General features: G+C 48.1%; 1 protein-coding gene across 1 annotated transcript; it reads right to left on the reverse strand.

Annotated features, from left to right (window-relative positions):
- Window positions 1–8,998: 8,998 nt before the first annotated feature.
- Window positions 8,999–11,003, reverse strand: LOC143990360 (nuclear factor 7, ovary-like). The gene has a single exon (XM_077490390.1). It carries the CDS (start codon window positions 10,798–10,800, stop codon window positions 9,235–9,237), a length of 1,566 nt encoding a protein of 521 aa, XP_077346516.1. The 5' UTR covers window positions 10,801–11,003; the 3' UTR covers window positions 8,999–9,234.
- Between the last annotated feature and the right edge of the window lie 529 nt (window positions 11,004–11,532).

Below are 11,532 nucleotides of genomic sequence, written 5' to 3' on the forward strand. Positions count from 1 at the left end.
TGTGCGTCCGCTGACACCAATACTGGGGGTTATTAGTGCGTCCACTGACATCAATACTGGGGGTTATTAGTGCATCCGCTTACACTAATACTGGGAGTTAGTTGTGCATCCACTGACACCAATACTGGGGGTTTATAGTGCTTCCACTGACACTAATACTGGGGGTTATTAGTGCATTCGCTGACACCAATATTGGGGGTTATTAGTGCTTCCACTGACACCGATACTGACAGTTACTTGTGCGTCCGCTGACACCAATACTGAGGGTTATTAGTGAGTCCACTGACACCAATACTGGGGGTTATTAGTGCTTCCACTGACACCAATACTGGGGGTTATTAGTGCTTCCACTGGCACTAATACTGGGGGGTATTCATACGCCTGCTGACACCAATACGGGGGGTGGGGTTATTAGTACTTACACTGACACCAATACTGGGGTTTAATAGCAATTCCACTGACACCAATACTGGGGGTTAATAGTGCATCCGCTGACACCAATACTGGGGTTTAATAGCAATTCCACTGACAGCAATACTGGGGGTTAATAGTGCGTTCGCTGACACCAATACTGGGGGTTATTAGTGCGTCCACGGACACCAATACTGGGCGTTATTAGTGCGTCCGCTGACATCAATACTGGGGGTTAATTGTGCATCCGCTGACACCAATACTGGGGGTTAATTGTGCGTCCGCTGACACCAATACTGAGGGTTATTAGTGTGTCCACTGACATCAATACTGGGGGTTATTAGTGCATCCGCTGACATCAATACTGGGGGTTAATTGTGCATCCGCTGACACCAATACTGGGGGTTAATTGTGCGTCCGCTGACACCAATACTGAGGGTTATTAGTGTGTCCACTGACATCAATACTGGGGGTTATTAGTCCCTCTGCTTACACTAATACTGGGAGTTAGTTGTGCGTCCACTGACACTAATATTGGGGGTTTTTAGTGCTTCCACTGACACCAATACTGGGGGTTATTAGTGCTTCCACTGACACCAATACTGGGGGTTATTAGTGCATCCACTGACACCAATACTGGGGGTTATTAGTGCTTCCACTGACACCAATACTGGGGGTTATTAGTGCTTCCAATGACACCAATACTGGGGGTTATTATTGCGTCCACTGACACCAATACTGGGGGTTATTAGTGTGTCCGCTGACACCAATACTGGGGGGTTATTAGTGCGCCTGCTGACACCAATACTGGAGGTTAATTGTGCGTCCGCTGACATCAATACTGGGGGTTATTAGTGCATCCGCTTACACTAATACTGGGAGTTAGTTGTGCGTCCACTGACACCAATACTGGGGGTTTATAGTGCTTCCACTGACACCAATACTGGGGGTTATTAGTGCTTCCACTGACACCAATACTGGGGGTTATTAGTGCATCCGCTGACACCAATACTGGGGGTTATTAGTGCTTCCAATAACACCAATACTAGGGGTTATTAGTGCTTCCAATGACACCAATACTGGGGGTTATTAGTGCGTCCGCTGACACCAATACTGGGGGTTAATTGTGTGTCCGCTGACTCCAATACTGGGGGTTAATTGTGCGTCCGCTGACACCAATACTGGGGGTTATTAGTGCATCCACTGACATTAATACTGGGGGTTATTAGTGCATCCGCTTACACTAATACTGGGAGTTAGTTGTGCGTCCACTGACACCAATACTGGGGGTTTATAGTGCTTCCACTGACACCAATACTGGGGGTTATTAGTGCGTTCGCTGACACCAATACTGGGGGATATTAGTGCATCCACAGACACCAATACTGGGGGTTAATAGCAATTCCACTGACTCCAATACTGGGGGTTATTAGTGCTTCCAGTTACACCAATACTGGGAGTTATTAGTGCGTCCGCTGACACCAATACTGGGGGTTATTAGTGTGTCCACTGACACCAATACTGGGGGTTATTAATGCGTCCGCTGACACCAGTATTGTGGGTTATTAGTGTGTCCGCTGACACCGATACTGGGGGGTTATTAATGCGTCCGCTGACACCAATACTGGGGGTTATTAGTGCTTGTAATGACACCAATACTGTGGGTTAATAGCAATTCCACTGACTCCAATACTGGGCGTTATTAGTGCGTCTGCTGACACCAGGGGCGGACTGACAACTCATGGGGCCCCCCGGCAATAGAAGATCATGGGGCCCCCTTGATCCCAACTCTCAAGCTACACCTGCACAGGCGTACACTGGAGGGAGAAGGCACACACAGGGGGACACTGGGGGGATAAGGCACACACAGGGGCACACTGGGGGGAGAAGGCACACACAGGGGGACACTGGGGGGAGAAGGCACACACAGGGGGACACTGGGGGGAGAAGGCACACACAGGGGGACACTGGGGGGAGAAGGCACACACAGGGGGACACTGGGGTGAGAACGCACACACAGGGGGACACTGGAGGGAGAACGCACACACACAGGGGGACCCTGGAGGGAGAATGCACACACACACACACAGGGGGACCCTGGAGGAAGAACGCACACACAGGGGGACACTGGGGGGAGAAAACGCACACACAGGGGGACACTGGAGGGAGAACGCACACACAGGGGGACACTGGAGGGAGAACGCACACACAGGGGGACACTGGAGGGAGAACACACACACAGGGGGACACTGGAGGGAGAACGCACACACAGGGGGACACTGGAGGGAGAACGCACACACACACACAGGAACACTGGAGGAAGAATGCACACACACACAGGGGGACCCTGAAGGGAGAACACGCACAAACAGGGGGACACTGGAGGGAGAACGCACACACAGGGGGACACTGGACGGAGAACGCACACACAGGGGGACACTGGAGGGAGAACGCACACACAGGGGGACACTGGAGGGAGAACACACACAGGGGGACACTGGAGGGAGAACGCACACACAGGGGGACACTGGAGGGAGAACGCACACACACACAGGGGGACACTGGAGGGAGAACACACACGCAGGGGGACACTGGAGGGAGAACGCGCACACAGGGGGACACTGGAGGGAGAACACACACACAGGGGGACACTGGAGGGAGAACACACACACAGGGAGACACTGGAGGAAAAACGCACACACAGGGGGACCCTGAAGGGAGAACACGCACAAACAGGGGGACACTGGAGGGAGAAAGCACACACAGGGGGACACTGGAGGGAGAACGCACACACAGGGGGACACTGGAGGGAGAACGCACACACAGGGGGACACTGGAGGGAGAACTCACACACAGGGGGACACTGGAGGGAGAACGCACACACAGGGGGACACTGGAGGGAGAACGCACACACACACAGGGGGACACTGGAGGGAGAACACACACGCAGGGGGACACTGGAGGGAGAACGCACACACAGGGGGACACTGGAGGGAGAACACACACACAGGGGGACACTGGAGGGAGAACACACACACAGGGGGACACTGGAGGAAAAACGCACACACACATAGGAACACTGGAGGGAAAACCCCCCCCCACACACACACACACAGGGGGACACTGGAGGGAGAACACACACACACAGGGGGACACTGGAGGGAGAACGCACACACACACATACACACACGCACACACACACACAGGGGGACACTGGAGGGAGAACACACACACGCAGGGGGACATTGGAGGGAGAACGCACACACACACACACACGTGGACACTGGAGGGAGAATGCACACACAGGGGGACACTGGAGGGAGAACACACACACACAGGGGGACACTGGAGGGAAAACGCACACACACACACGTGGACACTGGAGGGAGAACGCACACACAGGGGGACACTGGAGGGAGAACGCACACACACAGGGGGACACTGGAGGGAGAACGCACACACACACACAGGGGGACACTGGAGGGAGAATGCACACACAGGGGGACACTGGAGGGAGAACGCACACACACGGGGGGACACTGGAGGGAGAACACACACACACACAGGGGGACACTGGAGGGAGAACGCACACACACACACACACACACACACACACACACAGGGGGACACTGGAGGGAGAACACACACATGCAGGGGGACATTGGAGGGAGAACGCACACACACACACACACACACACGGGGACACTGGAGGGAGAATGCACACACAGGGGGACACTGGAGGGAGAACACACACACAGGGGGACACTGGAGGGAGAATGCACACACAGGGGGACACTGGAGGGAGAACGCACACACACGGGGGGACACTGGAGGGAGAACGCACACACACACAGGGGGACACTGGAGGGAGAACGCACACACACACACACACACACACACAGGGGGACACTGGAGGGAGAACACACACATGCAGGGGGACACTGGAGGGAGAACGCACACACACACACACACACACACACACACACACACACACACACACACACACAGGGGGACACTGGAGGGAGAATGCACACACAGGGGGACACTGGAGGGAGAACACACACACACAGGGGGACACTGGAGGGAGAATGCACACACAGGGGGACACTGGAGGGAGAACACACACACAGGGGGACACTGGAGGGAAAACGCACACACACACACACACACAGGGGGACACTGGAGGGAGAACGCACACACAGGGGGACACTGGAGGGAGAACGCACACACACACAGGGGGACACTGGAGGGAAAACGCACACACGCACACATACGGGGGGACACTGGAGGGAGAACGCACACACACACAGGGGGACACTGGAGGGAGAACGCACACACACAGGGGGACACTGGAGGGAGAACACACACATGCAGGGGGACACTGGAGGGAAAACGCACACACACACACACACACAGGGGGACACTGGAGGGAGAACGCACACACAGGGGGACACTGGAGGGAGAACGCACACACACACAGGGGGACACTGGAGGGAAAACGCACACACGCACACATACGGGGGGACACTGGAGGGAGAACGCACACACACACAGGGGGACACTGGAGGGAGAACGCACACACACAGGGGGACACTGGAGGGAGAACGCACACACACACAGGGGGACACTGGAGGGAGAATGCACGCACACACAGGGGGACACTGGAGGGAGAACGCACACACACACAGGGACACTGGAGGGAGAACGCACACACGGGGACACTGGAGGGAGAACGCGCACACACACACACACACAGGGGGACACTGGAGGGAGTATGCGCACACACAAACAGGGGGACACTGGAGGAAAAACGCACACACAGGGGGACACTGGAGGAAAAACGCACACACAGGGGGACACTGGAGGAAAAACACACACACACACAGGGGGACACTGGAGGAAAAACGCACACACACACAGGGGAACACTGGAGGAAAAACGCACACACAGGGGGACACTGAAGGAAAAACGCACACACAGGGGGACACTGGAGGAAAAACGTACACACAGGGGGACACTGGAGGAAAAACGCACAAACACACAGGAACACTGAAGGGAAAACGCACACACACAAGAACACTGGAGGGAGAACGCACACACAGGGGGACATGCATACAGGAGGATACGCGCACAGGGGGACACGCACACAGGGGGACACTCACACATATATATATGCTGAGGCTTTGAAGTGGTTTACCAGGGTTATAAATGAAGCCATCACCCTAGTATTTTTGTTTTTTCAGCCAGCGATTTTCTTTCTCATGAAAGTGGTCTGAGCGGCTGATTAGCCACTGGATTTAGACGCACTGGGAGGGGTTGTCTCTCCCCCCCCCCCCCTTCCCTCTTTCCGCCTCTTGCCGGCGTTTTTCTCGGGTTTACCGTTCTCTGCAGTGAGCCTGAGAAACGATACGAGGGTTCGCACGGCCATAGAAATGAGGAGAGACCAAGTCGGCTCTGATCACCTCTATGATCGAGGAGGGCCGGAGCAATGTCATGACATCACTTCCAGTCTAAGGCGGAAGTAAACTTTTTTTTTTATTTCTTTTTTAAAGCTTAAGATCAATGTTTTGTTTTTTTGTTGTTCTTTTGCTTTCAAAGGTGGAGGAGACGTTTGGGGTCTTATTGACCCCAGATCTCTCCAGAAAGAGGACCCGTCATGCTTATTCCTATTACAAGGGATGTTTATGTTTCTTGTAATAGGAATAAAAGTGATAATAAAATAATGAAAGGGACAATGTAAAAAAAAAAATTTAAAGTGCCTCCATCCCTCCCTGTTTGTATGCAAATATGAGCGCATGCTTAAGTCGCACACGCATATGTAAACAGTGTTTGCACCACACATGTGCGATATCGCCGCAAACATTATAGGGACAGCAAAAATTCTAGTGCCAGACCTTCTCTCTAACTCTAAACAGGTAAACTATAAAAAAAAATTGAAGTGTCACCTATGGAGATTTTTAACCCTCTTGGGCATGGAGGTCACCAGAGCTTCACAGGTTGCCACTGGAGTCCTCTTCCACTCCTCTATGACAACATCACGGAGCTGGTGGATGTTAGAGGCCTTGCGCTCCTCCACCTTCCATTTGAGGATGCCCCACAGATGCTCAATAGGGTTTAGGTCTGGAGACATGCTTGGCCAGTCCATCACCTTCACCCTCAGCTTCTTTAGCAAGGCAGTGGTCGTCTTGGAGGTGTGTTTGGGGTCGTTATCATGTTGGAATACTGCCCTGCGGCCCAGTCCCTGAAGGGAGGGGATCATGCTCTGCTTCAGTATGTCACAGTACATGTTGGCATTCATGGTTCCCTCAATGATCTGTAGCTCCCCAGTGCCGGCAGCATTCATGCAGCCCCAGACCATGACACTCCCACTACCATGCTTGACTGTAGACAAGACACCCTTGTCTTTGTACTCCTCACCTGGTTGCCGCCACACACGCTTCACACCATCTGAACCAAATAAGTTTATCTTGGTCTCATCAGACCACAGGACATGGTTCCAGTAATCCATGTCCTTAGTCTTGTCTTGCTTGTCTTCAGCAAACTGTGGGCGTTCTTGTGCATCATCTTTAGAAGAGGCTTCCTTCTGGGATGACAGTCATGCAGACCAATTTGATGCAGTGTGCGGTGTATGGTCTGAGCACTGACAGCCTGACCCCCCCACCCCTTCAACCTCTGCAGCAATGCTGGCAGCACTCATACATCTATTTCCCAAAGACAACCTCTGGATATGACGCTGAGCACGTGCACTCAACTTCTTTGATCGACCATGGCGAGGCCTGTTCTGAGTGGAATCTGTCCTGTTAAACCACTATATGGTCTTGGCCAACGTGCTGCAGCTCAGTTTCAGGGTCTTGGCAATCTTCTTATAGCCTAGGCCATCTTTAAGTAGAGCAACAATTCTTTTTTTTCAGATCCCCAGAGAGTTCTTTGCCATGAGGTGCCATGTTGAACTTCCAGTGACCAGTATGAGAGAGTGAGAGCGATAACACCAAATTTAACACACCTGCTCCCCATTCACACCTGAAACCTTGTAACACTAACGAGTCACATGACACCGGGGAGGGAAAATGGCTAATTGTGCCCTATTTGGACATTTTCACTTAGGGGTGTACTCACTTTTGTTGCCAGCGGTTTAGACATTAATGGCTGTGTGTTGAGTTATTTTGAGGGGACAGCAAATTTACACTGTTATACAAGCTGTACACTCACTACTTTACATTGTAGCAAAGTGTAATTTCTTCAGTGTTGGCACATGAAAAGATAGAATAAAATATTTAAAAAAAGGGAGGGGTGTCCTCACTTTTGTGAGATACCGTGTGTGTATATATATATATATATATATATATATATATATTAAAAAAAAAAAAAATATATATATATATATATATATATATATATATATATTGTTTGGGGTTTCTAAGTAGTTTTCAAAAAAAATTAAAAATACAGATTTTTACTTGTAAAGTCCCAGAAAAGTTGTGGTCCTTAACTATAGGCAAAACTTTTTCAGTCTCTAGTAAGGAATGGATTATAATTTTCTTTAGACTGATAGAGCGCTGCACTGCAATCCTGTCCTACGCACCCCCCACCCTGCCTGATATCTTATAACAGGGATATATTTTTATCATTACATTCTAGTGATACAATAGAGAAGTGTGATGTAAAAAGAGCTGAAATTAAATCGCCACACTACTGCTAGTAGGTTCAAATACAACTTTATTCCATTAAAGATCAGGGGTACAATACAAAAAGTAACGCTCTTCGGGGTGTAGGTGTCCCCTTCATCAGGGCTAGAAAACAACATAAGAATATTTTCATATCAATCTGATATCGATATAATACCTCCTCCATAATTCAAACCAAACAGTCAGTAGTAATGAGAGTGTTAAAATAATTACAAAAATTAGAATATAGGTGCTGAAGAGAAAAAAAACAAAAAAAATAATATAATAACAATAATAATAATAATCATCGCTATTATTGAAATTATGCATTGTGGTTGATATGGTAACCTAATGAGAATTTTTGTTTTGTAAAATCTCTCAAAACTGACATGTGCATATATTGAACCATACCATACTTTACATTTTTTTTAAATCATAAAATGGAGAAAAAAAACCCTAAATAATAATAATATAATAATAATAATCATCATCTTCACTATTATTCAAATGATGCATTGTGAGTGATATGGTGTCCAAATGAGAATGTGGAAAAAAATAAAAATTGGGTAAAATTTCTCGAAACTGGTACGTGTATATAGTGCAGTGTTTCTCAACTCCAGTCCTCAAGGCGCCCCAACAGGTCATGTTTTCAGGCTTTCCATTATTTTGCACTGGTGATTTGATCAGTTCCGCTGCCGTAGTAATTACCACAGCTGTTTCATCTGAGGGAAAACCTGAAAACATGACCTGTTGGGGTGCCTTGAGGACTGGAGTTGGGAAACACTGATATAACCATACCTTACACCAGTGATGGTGAACCTTGGCACCCTAGATGTTTTGGAACTACATTTCCCATGATGCTCAGGCACTCTGCAGTGTAGTTGAGCAACATGAGAAATGTAGTTCCAAAACATCTGGGATGCCAAGTTTCGCCATCACTGCCTTATACCATTTAAATGTTGAATTGTAAAATGGATTAAAAAAAAAAATAGCATAATAGTGATAATAATAATAATCACTATTATTGAAACGATGCATTGGGTGTGATATGGTAACCTAATGAGAATTTTTTTTTTTTTAAATTATACATTTTCGGTACAATATTCCCCCCATTCAGAATAATGTCCTTGGTGTCTAGACAGATTTGTCACATCTCCCTTCAGTCCAATGATATATATGAATGCCATACACCCAACACCGCATAGAGGGGCTCGGTGAAGGTGGCGGTGAAGGTGTGGAGGTGGCGGAGGGGGGCACCCATATAGAAGGAGATCTGTCCGGCCTCATAATCCAGATATACCCGGACTCGCTTACCAGGAACAACATAACGGAGCACCATCTCGTTTTTGTCATGTACTGCTTTATATTTTGAACCCTTGCTGCCCAAACCCCAGGACACGTCATTCCTTCCAATCAAGGAGTCTCCACCACTCCTGTCTATACTGGCATAACACATCCCAATAATCCAGTCATTGGATCTCTGGAGATCTACTTCCCAGTAATGTTTCCCTGAGGAGAAACTCCGACTGCCTAAAACTTGATTACAATCCACAAATCTCTCCTCAGTATCTAGTCGAAGCTGATATGGACCCGTCTTGGTTGCAGTCTTCTTGTCATATGAGATAGCTACATCAGTATGAGCCGTGTCCTCATCCAATAATATGTCTACAGATTTCTGTATGAAGATCCCTTCAATCACACCACTTATTATATCTGACAAACCTGTGCTGATCATATGTGAGACCCCATCCAGATGTCCTCCATTATAGAGGAGTTTATCATGTATCCCTCTGTCTTCATCATCTCCATCCTCAGTATCACACAAGTCACCTGTGTCCGATTCCTGTAGGACGGTCAATGGACTCGTCATGGCACACAGCTCCTCTAAGGGATGCATCTTCTGGGACAGCTCCTCCATCTTTAATTCCAACTCCTGGATCAGATCATTGACTAGGCGTAAGATTCGCTCTGCCTGCCCGGAGATCTCACCCAAGACTTTCTTCTCCAGATCTTCCAGACGTCTCCTGAAGTCTTTGAACAGGGCAGTGACTCTCTCCGTTTCACCATCTGCTTTGCCTTGTACACTTCCCAGGTGTTCCTGCAAACTCCAAACTCTTTCTTCTGTATTCTCTCTCTTAGTAATTAGTTTCTGCAGATTATATGTCAGTTTCTTCTTCTTCTTTATGAAGGCCTCCTCCAATGTCTCCACCTGGTGTCCTCGATGTTCTCCAAATATAATGCAGGAGACACAAATACAGGCAGAGTCCTCGGTGCAGTAATACTCCAGGATCTTCTTATGGACGGGGCATTTCCTGTTCTCCGGGGTGGTGGTGGGGTCACATAAGACGTGTTCTGGTGACTTGCTGAGGACTCTCAGGTGGTCATCACATAGAGAAGCCTCACAATGTAGACAGGACTTCACAGCAGGCACAGAGGAGTGAATACAGTAAGTACAGGAGATGCCGGACTTCTCTGGATTTGGTGGAGCAGACAGGAAACGTTGTGTGATGTTATTCAGAAATGCATTTCTGTACGGTAAAGGCCGGTTCTGGAATTCTTCTTTGCACTGAGGACAGGAATAACCTCCAACGCCCTCCTGGGTATCCAACGCACGGTCAATGCAGACCTGGCAGAAGTTGTGTCCACATTCCAACATGACGGGATCCGTATAAACGTTCAGGCAAACAGGACAATCCAGCTCCGATCTCAGGTCTGAGGACGCCATCGCTGATAGAAGAGACAGAAATGAACAAAGTTCCTTATTCTCCAAAACCAGTTTTCTAGTGAGGGATGTTCCTCCTAAGGACAAGACTAAGGATGTGGCCAATGTGAGCACAAAGGAAATGTAAAGGTCACAAAACACAGCTGAAAGGCAACTGACAAAAAAATAAATACAAAATATATCAATGTTCCCACCCAAAAACAAACCAAACAATGGACACTCAGCCAGGACTGGTTCTCTCTAACCACCTTCCCCCAGGCCAATTCGCACACTTCTCACATATGTCTAAACATCAACATTTTTTATTTTTTTTTTGCTAGAAACTTACTTAGAACCCCTAAACATTATATATTTTTTGAAAGCAGAGACCCTGGAGATTAAAATGGTGGATGTTGCAATTTTTATTTTCATATCGCACGATATTTGGGCTGGCATTTTTAGGAAATAAATTAAATTCAATGAATTTTAGTGCACACAAACATAATGTAATACCCATTTTTTTAATGAAATATAAAAGATGATGTTATGCTGAGTAGATAGATGCCTAACCTGTCATGCTTTAAAATTGCATACGCCTAGCATGAGGACATTTTTTTTTACTTATTTATTTATTTTATTTTTTATTTTAAAAAAGTCTATTATGCCTTTATCCTCAAGACTCTACTTATATTAAGGGTCATTGTGTTGCTCCAGTGTCTCATGCTTGGTATGGCTGAGCACTATAGAATTATACCC

The sequence above is a fragment of the Lithobates pipiens genome, unplaced genomic scaffold, assembly GCF_037356315.1.
Source record: "Lithobates pipiens isolate NorthernLeopardFrog02 unplaced genomic scaffold, aLitPip1_a1.2 Scaffold_18, whole genome shotgun sequence".
Classification (NCBI taxonomy): Eukaryota; Metazoa; Chordata; class Amphibia; order Anura; family Ranidae; genus Lithobates; species Lithobates pipiens.